Here is a 13704-nt window from a genome sequence, read left to right as displayed (position 1 = left end):
GGGGGGGGGGGGGGGGGGATAGATCGAGAGAGGGAGAGCTGAAGTTCTATTCGGCGACGTAGATTAGCGAAGATGTCTAGGGCGCGCGCGCACAGGGTTTGCTCTATCTCTTCCTCTCTCTCTCTCTCTCTTTAGGTATTATACTTGCAGTCGCGGTAAGAAGTTGCGAATCAACATCTCGTTATCCGGGATTCGAAAACTTTCGCGTCTGCATACCGGCAACAGAGCGGCCCGAGCAACCCCTGAACCATCGCCAACGCCCGCGTTTCTCCTCGCACATCCCCGAGGAGAGGCTGATTGTTGCGCGTCCTTTTGTAGAATTTCTGTCTATCTCGGAGACGGGAGGAGCCTCCACCTCCTCCTCTTTCACCACTTCGTGGGTCGCAACAAAAGTAGGCGAAGTCGGGAGATTCAATTGATGAAACGGCGGATTGTCGGCCGACACAAAGAAAGCCGCGAGAGACACACGGCGACATCGATAACGAGGCATCGCGAATCTCGGCTTTCACAGCGGTTTCTCAAATAACGACCTCGGGAGTTTCGGCGAAGAAAGCGCGCGCGACGGGATAAATGAAGCCGAAGTTAAAGCCGAGGCAGCGCGCTCCACGTTCCCCGAGATCGGGAATATATCTTATCGTTATAGTCCGGCGAATTCCGATTCTTTCGCAGAAGCAGCGCTAACAACGCGGGATTGAGTTCCGCTTGAAATATTCCCCGATAGAAAATCCGTATCGCCGGGCTCGAGAGCGCCACTTGTACCACTTTTTTCACCGGGGAACTCGAGATTAATTATCAATGATCGCGAGCGACAGGACGTAATTTAGACCGTTTGGCTGCCGCCGCTGACACTTCCGTCGCCCGCAAAGCACACCATTAAATCTCGCTCCGCGCGATTAATTTTACAGCGCAATGTCATCAAGGAGTCGAAAACTTCGAGACGTCCTTCGCTTCCTCTTCTCCTTCGTATCCTATTCCGGGAGGATCTCGCTGCCGTAGTTTTCCCCTCCTCCCCCATCGTACCCATCTCCACCCTCGTCTGCTCTACAAGGCAGCGGGTCTCTCTTAATACGCGAGCGGTGTACAATTTCGAAACTTAAAGGACGAAGTCAAGGAGGGCTCCGAGCGAATTTGCCTAAGTTCTCCGACTTCGCTTCCTCGTCCCTCGAATTATTTCGAGCTTCTATCCGCCGGTAAAAGTAATTTTGTCCTCGAATATAGTAAGGAAGTGAGGGAAAGAGAGAGAGAGAGAGAAGGGAAAAGGAGAGTGAGCTGGTGCTGAGCCGAGACGGTACAGAAGACACGGGGCAGGTTCGGTGGAAGACAGCCGGGGAAAGATGCTTTTAGTTTATTACCTCGAGGAAATTACACCGTCGAGCCCCCGTCGGATTCGTAATTTTTTTGCTCCTCCTCGGCGACTCGCGCCAGAAGACACCAGCCGTCGCAGCGCGCCGCGACTCGCGCACGCGGAATTTAAAACTTCCCCCCTTCCCGAAAGCTCCATCGCGCATTTTGAGGAATTGGTCTTACACTGGGGTGTCGCGGAAATATTCCGTCGCGGTGGAAAACGACCGTAGCTATTTCCGCGCGACGCGTGTACAATCCCCGCGTTTTTATCCGACTGGATCTTATCCCCCGAGGGAGGAGCGCGGCGCGAAGTTACCGCGCGGAAGAGAGAGAATTAAGCGGAGGTATTCATTGAAAACGCGAACTAAGTATCTCGAGGTTAACTTCCTATTTGTCAGAAGTACGCATCTCGCGCGTTTTTCCCTCGGTCCTTCCGTCGCGGATAATTCGTAATTTCATTGTCTCGAGAGCCGTTCTCCGGCGGACTCCGGCGGTCGGTCGCGAACAAACCGAATACCAGGAGCAATTTTCATTTCCGGGCCCTGCTTAAATTATAGTCTCTTGCTCCTGTCGCGCTTCTCCATTGAGTAAATCACTTTCGGCCCATAACCGCTAATCTTCTTTGGTCGCGCTCACTTGCAATCGTCGGCGCGATTTATTGGCTTGAAACCGGACCGGCCGATAAATATCGATCGACATTCCGCGCCGCATACACTCCGCCTTTCGGTTCACGACCATAATGCGTCTCTCCTCCGCTCGTTTACGAGGGTAATCTATCGCGTCGCGTCATCGGACCGTGCATTATTCAACTTTCCAACTTTTGCGCGTTAGGTGCTTCTCGTAAATGTGAAGTACACCGAGTGCGAAATTAAATTACGGCAACGAGCTCGTTTGTCTGAGCGCGCTCTCGCCAAGTGGGCGAAGACTGTAAAAAGACGAGTTCCGCGAGCTCGCAACATCGATCTCGTATATATTCTCTAACCGCAACGCATTAATTATTAAAAGACATTGAAGTATACTTGTGGCTACATGAACCTTGTTAGATGAGAGTTAAAAATGACTGTTACCTTCCTCTTCAAAGGATGATTTGCTCGTGTTACCCCACACTTTATACAAAAATAAATCCGATTAAATGCGGAGTTAAAATATAAGATGTATCTGCGTGTGAAAATAAATTCAATTAAACGTGAATTCAAAAAGTAAAAAGAAAGCCTCTATCACCGACGACGTCGAGGATCGTGATCAGTCAGTTCCGATACGACAGCCTACACAGATACATCAAACTGATTAAAGGTTATCGCGTCTCCTTGGCACCGCGACGGCGATCGGGTGGACGAAAGTTTCTAATTCACTTTAATTAGCCACCACCGCGAGTCATCCGGATCGTCGGACGAGGCTGCCTGTCACAACCAACGGCCATTTTCCTCAGCGTCTGGAAGTGCACGGATTATCAGAATATCGGGGACGCGACCGTCCGGAGATGCCGTTAATATAGCCGGAAATTACGGAAGAGACGGCTTTTATCGGCTGCGGTAGCAGGCTGGATGCGAGTGTCTCGGCGCTTCTCGACGGTCAAATTGAAGGCAGCCCCGTCCATAATCCGCTTCCCTCCGCGTTGACCCGCGAGGGTCACTTCGAGTCGACCTGCGTGAGGAATTTCAAAATAACGCAGCCCGCAAACATGCCCGACGCGGCAGGCAATGGCACGAGAAGCACCGTTTGAAAAATTTCCCTACGCGAAATTAGCCCTTTTTCGCCGAAGACTGCGGAGTGAAAAATTAATCTGCAATTTGGAGCTCTCGACTTTAATTAGATCTCATTCTCCTTTATTACGGTGAAATTTCCCGCTAATGCGAACACCACATCGAGGTCAAATTTGATCTCGCCGTAGCGGCTCGAGAATCGCGAGCGGAGAATTATTTAGTTGAGCGCCGCACGGCGAAAATTCAACATTCATCGTCCGAGCGAAATCGAGACGCCGACCGATCGAGAGGCCACGTCGGAATCCATCGGTTATCGGAATGCCGCGGTGTCTCGGGCGGGATTTCCGCTGCGATCGAATCGATGTCGCGATCGATACGGACGCTCGATTTCCCGTAAATGTTAACGGGCCCGCGAGTCGCGCCGGCTTCGTCGTCGTCGCATACCATGGAGAGCTAATTGGACCGCGGATGTACCTAATCGAACCTAATGCGAGCAGCCGAGGCCGTGTCTCGGGCTCCGGTAACGGGCCATGAATTATCGATAAGCCGCAAACGCCTTCCTCCCGCTATCAATGAAGTCGCACGTGGTAGGTCGGCGCACGGCTCGCGAAGACAATGCGACCGCCATTCTGACAGCGGAACATGACTCTTCGAGCATCGTGACAGATGGAGACGCGCGATTGAATCTAATTAACCCCGGCAAAACCGGAAGCACAAAGTGCACGGCTGCTCGAGCAATGGGACGATATAAACTGTGTCCTCCGATAAACCTCGGCAAGTGTCTAATTAAGTATATTATACTTATCAATCGATACGCATATTTATTAATTATATTACATCACTCTTATAATTGTAACTATTTATAGTTGTTATAGTTATAATTATTTATAGCTTCTATGGTTATAATTATTTCAAAGTTGCAACTGAAAATTTCATACACTCCTCGTGGATAATATATCTGTTATAAAAGTTATATGCGCTGTAATCTTTCTCCATGGAAGATTGAAGCTTCCTGTTAGCCCCGCTGTTAGCCCCGGAAATTCCATTATCTCGCGAATACAATTTCAACGTTGATTGTCACGGAAAATAATGCCGAGCGCACGCCAAAACACGGCTACACGTACGCGCCACGTATACGCAAACGCCAACTTCGAGCGGAGTCCAGATCCGCCGCTAGACGATAACATCACGTCTCGCTGCGAAATTCCTCCATTAGCAAAGCAAATATCCCTGTATTCTTTCTGCCCGCAGAAGAAATCGAACGAGAATTCGATAAAGCTGAGGAACCTCGTCCTGGCAAGTTCGGGTCAGTACAAGTGCGAGGTTTCCACCGAGGGGCCGTTTTTCGCCACCACCTACCAGACAGCCAATCTGACGGTGATTTGTGAGTATTCATTTTTTATTTCGCATCGGACGATCCATCGATTCGCGTGGTTCTCGGTGTGGAGAAAATTAATCACTGATAAAATTTGGTTTTTCGACATGGACTTCCGGCTCGCGCGTCTGGTCCGCGTCGCGCATGTCCGCCCAAAATTACACGAATTCTTCGCTCATTCGATGAACCCACTCCCCTCTACCCCACATTTCGACGATAAATCTCTTATTCCGAATCTCCCGAACTTGTTAAATCCTCCACGATAAATCGAGATAATATCGCGGCCGGTAATATCCTCTCGTTACACATAAAATCCCACGGTCCCGTTAATTCACGAATGCCCAATAGAAACTCACGCCTGTTCGTTTGAGTTACCGGTAACAATATCTGCCATTATGGGATATTTATGTATTGCCGAGCGCGATAAACTATTTCGGTAACAGCGGCGCGACCGGACTGTTTTATTGTGAAATAGTTGTCCGCCGGTTCGTACCGCAAACCATTTCGCACATCCTCGCACCATTAATTCGTGTCTTGGGTGCTCGCCTAAATATACTTTTTAATTACACACGCGACCAATCATTTCATTGTGCGGCGTGCGCAAATAATGATACCGCACGACACGCGTCCGACAGTAATATTTCACGCGCGGTGCGCTTTACAATATTTTGTTCCGTCAAATTGTTGCATGTGTCCGCGCGAAAGAAATGTGAAATTTATCGTTTTAGCGGCAATGATAACGTTGGAATTTACCACGTGCCGGAATTCCTCAATTTTCGATGGAAACATATTCTGTTGCTACGTCAAGAATTCATTATCCTTCGAAGCAACATTTTCACGCGTACACTGAAAAAAAAAGTTGAAATGTTCAGGAGCAAATATTACTCGTGATATTTTCTTCGATATTTATCGGTTACAAAAAAAATTTGTGATGACGAAGTCAGTATTTTTTTCTCAATGCACGAGTGGTACAATTCTCAATAACGAGTGATATAAAAGAGATACGTGTGTGTTTGCCGCTTTAATATTCGCGACATTTCACGAATCACTGATCCGTCAATCGAGCGCGAGTTGAGCGGAGAAAAAAGAGAGAAAAATATCATGTCGCTCGCGCAAAAAATTATACGCCGCCATCGGTGTGTACATCTTCGGACAATCGTCATAATTTTGCGCCTTAATAGGCAATTAAGCGATAAAAGCTGCGCATGGTCCGCCGGACGTTTTATGATGACACACTTACACTGATTTCGTCCGCGTTACCAGGCGGCCGTGTTGCCCGACGATGTTCCCGGGCCGTCATTAAATGCGTACGTTTCAATTAACCATTTAATTATGTACATTATAATTCATATGCGAATCACGTAAAATACGCGCCCCGCGTTTATCATGTTCCCACGCGCCGCTGAAATGGCGTCATCGGTCAGCGATGTTAATTTGTCCCGGTCCAATCGTCCCAATAAAATCGTCCGCGTTTCAGCCGGCGGATAAATCGGCCGGCAAGCATTGCGCGTCTGCGAAATGATCAACTTGGTCGGCCGACGGAAGAAAAATAGCATTATCACCGGAGGTGATGCGCGGGCGCACGTAGCCGTCGAGAATCAATCAACGCCGAAATTTATCTTCGAAAAGTGCCTCCGCTCGTGCGAGAGATCAATTAAATGTACGCCATACGAACGCGATGTTCCCTCTTTTTTCCACCTTTTTCCCTTCTCTTTTTTTTTGGTTTTACTGCTAGCGACGGGAAAGCCGGTTTCGGGACGACAGGTGCCGATGAATAAGTCCTCCCGAAAAAATAACGCGTCCGCAATTCTGCCTATCGCTCGCGGGTCTCGATTCTTGGCCGGGCCACGTAAATCACTTGCGAATGACGAAAACGTCCAGGCTGGCGAGGCACCCGCAGTCGGTGAGCAGACGAAGCTGCCGCCGCGGTATCGCGGATTCGCCGGTAAAAGTTGCGAATCCGCGATACGGCGAATATTCGACTCGGCGGGGGAAAAAGCGATTTTGGCCGGCGATTGAAAATCGACACAGCCCGTATGTCGCGTCTCAGCCCTTTGCTCATCAAGGATTCATCGGAAATTATACTCGGCGACTCGCGAACGAGGCCGAAGCTGCGCACAATCGGGTCGTGCAATTCGATTACAATGTAATTCGATTACTCACTCCGTCGAATTGACCGGTTATACGCGGCCTCGAATTGCCGGAATAATCTTCTTTCAAAACGCTCCAGTTTCACATTCGCGTACTATCGCCGATAATTCTAATTACGACATATTTTGCATGCTCGCCAAAGCTGCCTGTCGTGAAATTTCAAGGATTCCTGTGTTACAAAGTAACGAGGAAGCCGAGCGAATGATTACTTCATAAATACGCGTGTTCGAAAAGAGATTCCAACATGGCGATTTGATCCCTGTTTGATGGATAATACGCGGTGTTTTAGTCCCGGAGAACGAGACAAAAGAGCAACGGGCGGTCAAGGGAGGGATGGGTAGGGGGGGAGGGGGAGGGAAGAGGAAACGGAAACTGGCCGGAGTGGAAAAAAAGAAACGCGTAACTGCAAAAGAGAACGGGCTGTCCGGTTTTGCGAGCCCTGCTCGTCGACCGCGCGAAATTTGTTTCTNCGAAATTTGTTTTTGCCCGTTGGGAAGGGGCCGCAGGAACGATCCCCCCTGCCCCCCCCCCCCTCTCTCTCTTTCTCTCTCTATCTATTTATCTATCTATCTCTCCGCCTATCTCTCTCTCTCTCTCTTTCGTTTTGTCTGCTCTTCACTGAAAAAAATTTACATCGTTTATCACCATACATCATCGAAAAAAGAAGCGAAAAAAAAGCGTATTCGCCTGTCCCGTCGAATATTTTCGCGGGTGCGAGCCTATCTCCGTTCTCGATTCGGTCTCGACCGAATTCGCTGGCGCTGTTGTCGAAGTGTTACGACTGTTCCGATCGAACGCAAATTTTTGACAGCCCGTGACCGCATTCACTTAAAAGTTGTTTTTTTTTTTTATTCGCGAACATCGTGCCCGGCCTGAAATCGTTCGGCTGTCGTCCGTCAGTGATATCTGAAATTCAGTTTAATCCCGGTTCGCCAAAACCGCGCACGGCCGATTTAAAGATTCAGATCGATCGGCCGCGGCAAAAAATCGCGCCACGTTCGGGCAAAGTGCGCGATCCATTATTGAAAAGTAAGTCATGTTCGGAGTGGTGAAAAGAATTCGACGGCTGGGATCGCGAGATGAAATTTGTTCATCGCGCGTGTCTCGATCCCCGATAAAGAATGCCCGGAAAATTGATCGGACACATCGATCGCGCGCCGAGCTACACGAGGCTCATCGCGTTCCGGCGATTCCGCTTGCGGGTTTAATGAGTTTCGTGGCAGGCGCGACGAGGAGGGAGAATTTTCGTAAACTCGATGGCGCGACGCGTTAATCGATACGGCCGGGAAATTACGAATTCGCGACGTTTGCATAAAATAATTGAAACCTGTGCGCGAGTTTGCCGACCGAGCGTTCGCGTTCCTGAAGCGCGCGATGAAAAAATGCGTGACTGCGAGAAACATTTGCCGCGTGGCATTTATTTCGCGTCGGATCGTTTCCGCGATGAGCGGAAAACGCGTAATTTGTAAATTGTCCCCCCGTCGGACCTTGCGTTACGCGCGAGATCACAAAGGCGAAGCGTGCGCAGGGGAGAGGATATTTTGTTGGGAACGAATTCCGCGGAGATATCATTAATACGTACCGCCGACATTCCTCGTAAACAGAATCGCGCGTCGGCTTGATTACGCGTCCTCGTAAAATAGGCGGGCAGAACATTTTTGCAATTGCGAGCTTCGGACTAATGCGGGAAATGTGAACGCGCCGGTCGATAATGGCCGCTTAATGGTGTCGATCGAGCGCGTTTGTCGGAATTATTAAAGACAAAGAAGCCGAGCAGCGCGTTTCATCTCGTCGAAGCGACAATTTATGGATATGTATTTAATTCCGGCCTCTTCCTCCCCCCCCTCCCCCCTCTCTCTATGTTGGAGAGCGGTAAATTTTTACCAAGGCAAATTTATGCACTTGCGAAAAGCGCATCCAGATCGTAAAACCGCACACCGGCGCTTTATATTCTTTGGGTCGCTGATATTTCTCATAATGAAGAGTACATACGGCCGTATTTGAACAACATATGAAAGGGGGCGTCTAGAAAATGCATAAAACGCTTGGAAATGCATATATCCCCCGTGAATGCGAGCGGCTTAATGAAGCGTCTTTCTGTCCGGTTTACTAGCAACTATTCTCTCCTCCCTACCCCCCATGCTGCTCTATGGCCATAAAAGGTCGTCAGAAATGAAAATATCGCGAGCAAGTGCTCTTTTCAGCGTGCTCGAGCACTGAAGTAGCGACGACCATCTCGTATCGTTGCAATAACGGTCGCGAATTTCTCGCTAATTAATGAAGCAATTGAATTTTCATCGCATGTACCCGTTAAAAAATAAGGACTCTGAATCACCACGGACGGCGAATCAGGCGACGCTGTGTTGGATCGCGTTATCCAATAATCGGCACGGATAATTAGGCAAATCGCATAATTTTCATCGCGACAAGTCGTCACCTCGGGGCTGTGTGATGGCAGAGATTCTGCTGGAACCGCGCAGTGCCGCAGTAACGCACGCGGAAACAAAAGTATCTACTTAATCCCGGAAGCGCAACGGCGTCTCTTACCGAGGAAATACAAACTCCTGGATTATGCATGAGAGACGTCGTCGAGGATTTGGTCCCCTCCCCTCTCGATCGTCCGTCCCGCCGCGATATCCTGCCAGCTTCTTCATCGTCCTTTCGTAAGTCGACGAGCAGGGTAAATCGGACAAAAACCGCAGCTGCCTTTCGCTCGGTTTTCGAAACGTTTAAATTGATTCGCCGTCAACGCGCACTGTTTCTCACGCTGTCGACCTCGTTTCCCCGCACATCGCACTTTTCATCACACAGATGCGTCACATCGAGGCATCGAAGCTTATAAATTCGCGGAAAGAGAGGAATTTCCGTTAAAAAGCGACGTCACCCCTAACCGTTTCCGCTGATTCTTCAAGACCTTCGCGCGGAAAAGTCGAGACGCCGCCAATCGTTGTGGGCGGCCACCGCGGAAAAAGACGGATCATTCGGCGGAACATTATCATGGGTTTTATTGATTATCAAGTGGCACCTAATTAGCACGCTACTCTAGTAATATATGGCGTAATGATGTCAGCCGCGCACAATGCGGTCAATCGATAGCTCGCAGACAATACTGCAAGTAGATCATTTTCGCTATAGATGGAACAATTGGCTATTATGCTGTGATTCAATATATGTAGTTCGGCCCGTTCCGACACAATTATACGATTATTCTGCGCGCGCGTTAAAGATTTTAAATTTCCAGGCATTCCTCATATAATAATGGTACTTTCGTTATATAAATTAATTAGCGAACACGTGCAATATGCTAGACTAGAATAGAATGAAACAATTCACGTTAATATGAAGGAATATCGTTCGATAAGCGTTTACGTTCCACTATTGAAATGAAATAAAAACAGAGTTATAACTGGGGAATTAAAAATTACATTCATCTTTCTCCGAAGACCTTTTCAGAAACTCTCCTTTTAAAGCCGCTCTTTGCAGATGAATATTGTTGATAATATTGTTGTAATTAATTGTAATTAAACCCGTGTCGTTGAGTATGAGCCGGTACTGCTCAGAGCTCTTCTTGTTTTATTAAAGATTCGGAGAGTCTCATCCCAGCGAGAAATGCACATCAAATCGATTTCTCTCTTCCACGCCGAAACCGTAAAAGCGAAAGATCGGGTGTTTTATTCAGCGACGTTCGAACGTCCGCGAGTCTTCGCGTGTTAAACCGCACTCCGATAATTGAGACCCTGTCACGCTCGGACAAGCAAAGCTCCCAAAAGTTCGACACGAGCAGCAACGTGCGATCGGCGCCTTGGGCCACGTACTTGCGCCCAACCGGCGCTTGGCAAGGGCCAATGTTTGATTCACACGGCGATCGACCCGACTCGTTTTAATTCCGCGCGATTCGACGCAACCCCGCGCTAAATCTCCTCCTCGTAACAGGTCGGTGGGGCGGCGGCCGGAAAACACGGGGCGAGAATATCGATGCGCGTCCGTCGGCATCGAGTATAATTCCGGCAAAGTACATAATTGGGATGCAACAAACGGGCATTATGGGTCGCGCGACGAGCGAGCCGTTCGTCGCGCGACCCACCGCTCGACGAATTGATTACAGGCACACGATTGGCGGACGAGAGTACGTTCCGGTGAAAATCAGCCTCGATCTAGAAGAGGCGGGGGCGGCGGGCCGACGGGAAGGGGAAAGCCACCTGTACTCGCGGATTGATCATTTGCGGCCGACGCGTGATTGCTTAATTAAACCCGATAGTACTTCCGCGAGTTCACAATACGCGTCTGCTCGCTCGCACCCGTGATTTCGTTCCGCCAACGTTTCGATTCCGAGAGCCGCACGCCATAATTCGATCCGGCGGCTGATGCCGGAAAGAATTGTTTCGTCGGTCGTGCGAGCGATAAACGAGCCGCTGTTTCGCGTCAAGGAACACCGCTGTTTGCAAATTACGCGGGCACACACCGCGTCCGCGCTCTCTCTCTCTCTCTCTCTCCCCCACATATTTGTGCAATCTCAAACAAAATCAATAGAGCTTTACGGGAGCTTAAATATAAAAAGAATTGCCTCTCTGTGCAAGGATGAAAATCCGACTAGTATCCTCTCTGATTTTTCCAATGTTTAATTACTGCTGTATGATTTTTACAGCGATCTTACTCAGCAGCAGTCGTTGGAACTGGGATTACTTGATGAATTCCTGCAATGTACTTCATTTTCAATTTGCGTCATGACGAGTATAAAGCCTTGCAGTGGCTCACGGTTGGAAAGAGGAGGTCGTGTGTTGTAGGATGCTTTTTGTTTTCTGTGCTTTCGACCGAACAGCCAGATTACATAGCGGATGAATTGTGTGAGGTAGTTCCGGGGTGGAAGGGAACGCGCACTGAATCAAACATGGACAAAGTGCTTGCTTTCCTGGACGCAGAACCAGCATATGTCAAAAATCTTTTAGTTATTCCGCGGTTACACCGTGGAATTCATTACCGCAAGATGTGAAAAAGACAGCGTCGGAAAATGTTTTCACAGGGCCAAACTTTTCAAGTATCTCCGAAATTCATCAGGACGACAACCCACGTAGGAAATTTTCTCATCGGAATCTATTCCGTTTTTTTTCAGGAAAATAATGATTTCTTCCCTTTTCCACCATATCAAGCATCATAATAATCAGGATCCTTTACCACGGCATCGTTTGCGAGAAACTATGGCAATAACAATAACACCCACGAGAACAACGGCGGTGCAGCAGCGGTAGCGGTAATAAAGATTATAACGACAATTATAATCTCTCTCGCGTAAAATAATCGTCCGGTCGTATCGCGTCCGTCCGTCCATGCACACGTATCGAGATAACAATTTCTCGTAAAAGCAAAAAAAAGTCGGTACAGCGCGGAAACAGGCGTCGACAAGATTCAGGATGGAACTCCGCGCGACCTCCCGTGAAATGGGAAGAAAAAAAGCTCCGGTTGAAACAGCGAGCCCGCGCTCGCCCGTTTAGCCCGGGCTGCCCTCATAACCGCGCCGCTACTTCGTAATTATTTCAAACGGGTTAATTTGTGCGACCTGCATTCCTCGTCCCCCTGTCTCATCCCGGTTCCCGACTCGACCGTCGCCTGTCGTCTCTCCCACCTCTTTCTTCCTCGTCCTTCCCTTCATCCCGCCGCCGCTCTCTCCAGCTGCCCCTAATTGTTAATTACAAAGTAACTTCCGGCGGACTTTATTAAACGTCGCATCGCGCCGCTATGGACCACCACGTGCCACGCATAACGCCCCCCCCCCTCCCCCCGGCGCCGAGAGCTCGTACGTCTAATTAAGCGCGCGGCTACGAGCGAAAGCAGCCGAATTCCGAAGTAGCGCCACACAGACGGCGGAAATTGGAAGTAACCAGCATGGCCACCGGAGGGCACCGGCACTCTATTTAACTGATGCGACCCGGAGGCGCAACGCGCACTAGGTGCGAGTATGCGATGGCGGAGCGAAGCGCGTCTGTTTCCATTTTCGCGCCGATATACGCGCGATCACACGCTGCGAAGATTTCCGCGAGACCCAGGCGGTTCTCGCGGTAACGCAAGACGACGACGACGAGGTGGTTCTATCGCGGAGGAATTCCCCGGGTTTATCCGTGACGAGGAGGGGCGGAGGAGATGTTATCGCTCTTCCGGATTGCGTTTACTCGAGAAACATTACTCGGAGCGTTACTCCAGCCGTTCTTGATAAATTAACGGGGAGGTGGGTCTGAAACTCTCACGTTCGGCGCCTCCAGAAGCGTATCGTGTTATCGTTAGCGCCCCGCTGTATCGGATAATGTCGAATAACGTTAGCCGACGTTAATCGAGGCTCCGAATTTCCGCGGGCGTTCACACCGGAACGCGTCTCTTTCTTCTTCTTGGAACAAGAGAGATCACATAAGCTCGATCCCCTCTTGGCTTTTCCGTAATTGCGCCATTGAAAAGATTCACCTTCCGCGCGCTTCCCCGGAGATACGCTTAATTAAATATTGATTTTTTAATGGCACGGCGTACGGTGTTTTGCGCCGGAGAGTGCTATTCCGCGTACGAGCGGCGAAACAAGCGAGCGCATTTCAAGCCGCACCATTCAACAACTCTCGCAACACGAGAGAGGGAGAGAGAGAGAGAGAGAGAAGAAGACAGAGCTCGTTCGTGTTCCTCTCTCGGAAAATGGGCGGCTGCACGAAATTTTATAAGCAGCCCGACGCCGATAAGTTCGCTCAAGAATTCGCGCGAAAGTGTCTGCGGACTTATAAGCGCTTACACCTATAAGCGTAAGCACGTACACGTGACTGAACACCCGCTGCGCGCGGTCGGAAAAGAGTGTAACAGCGCGCGAGCACGTACCGAACATGCATACCGAGAGAGGAAAAGAGAGAGAGAGAGAGAGAGAGAGTAGAATCCACTCGACCATTTACCTGCGGGCGGCTTCCGGGCTTTTCGGCGTACGTTAGGAGGCACGTAGAACCACCTTCTCCTCCCGCACCGCCCCCGAGCGAATTTATTTAACGAGAGTATAAATGCGGATACGCTACAATGCCGCGGTGTTCTTTCGCCGCTTTATCCGGCTGCGTATCACCGCGATAAATTAGACCGGCCCGGGTCATTAATTAGCTCCGCACGCGCGCGCTT

At 49.6% G+C, this 13704-nt stretch overlaps 1 protein-coding gene across 1 annotated transcript in view; it reads left to right on the top strand.

Annotated features, from left to right (window-relative positions):
* Positions 1–13704, top strand: part of LOC106741318 — a 206265-nt gene that overhangs the window by 138211 nt on the left and 54350 nt on the right. Inside the window, exon 3 of the mRNA XM_014613157.1 lies at positions 4299–4431. Within this exon, the coding sequence (XP_014468643.1) occupies positions 4299–4431 (133 nt within the window). The remainder of the gene's footprint in view (positions 1–4298; positions 4432–13704) is intronic.

The sequence above is a fragment of the Dinoponera quadriceps genome, unplaced genomic scaffold (genome assembly GCF_001313825.1).
Source record: "Dinoponera quadriceps isolate SergipeBrazil2010 unplaced genomic scaffold, ASM131382v1 scaffold405, whole genome shotgun sequence".
In the NCBI taxonomy this organism is placed as follows: Eukaryota; Metazoa; Arthropoda; class Insecta; order Hymenoptera; family Formicidae; genus Dinoponera; species Dinoponera quadriceps.
The sequence above is the reverse complement of the archived record's forward strand: the minus strand, read 5'-3'. Positions and strand labels throughout refer to the sequence as shown.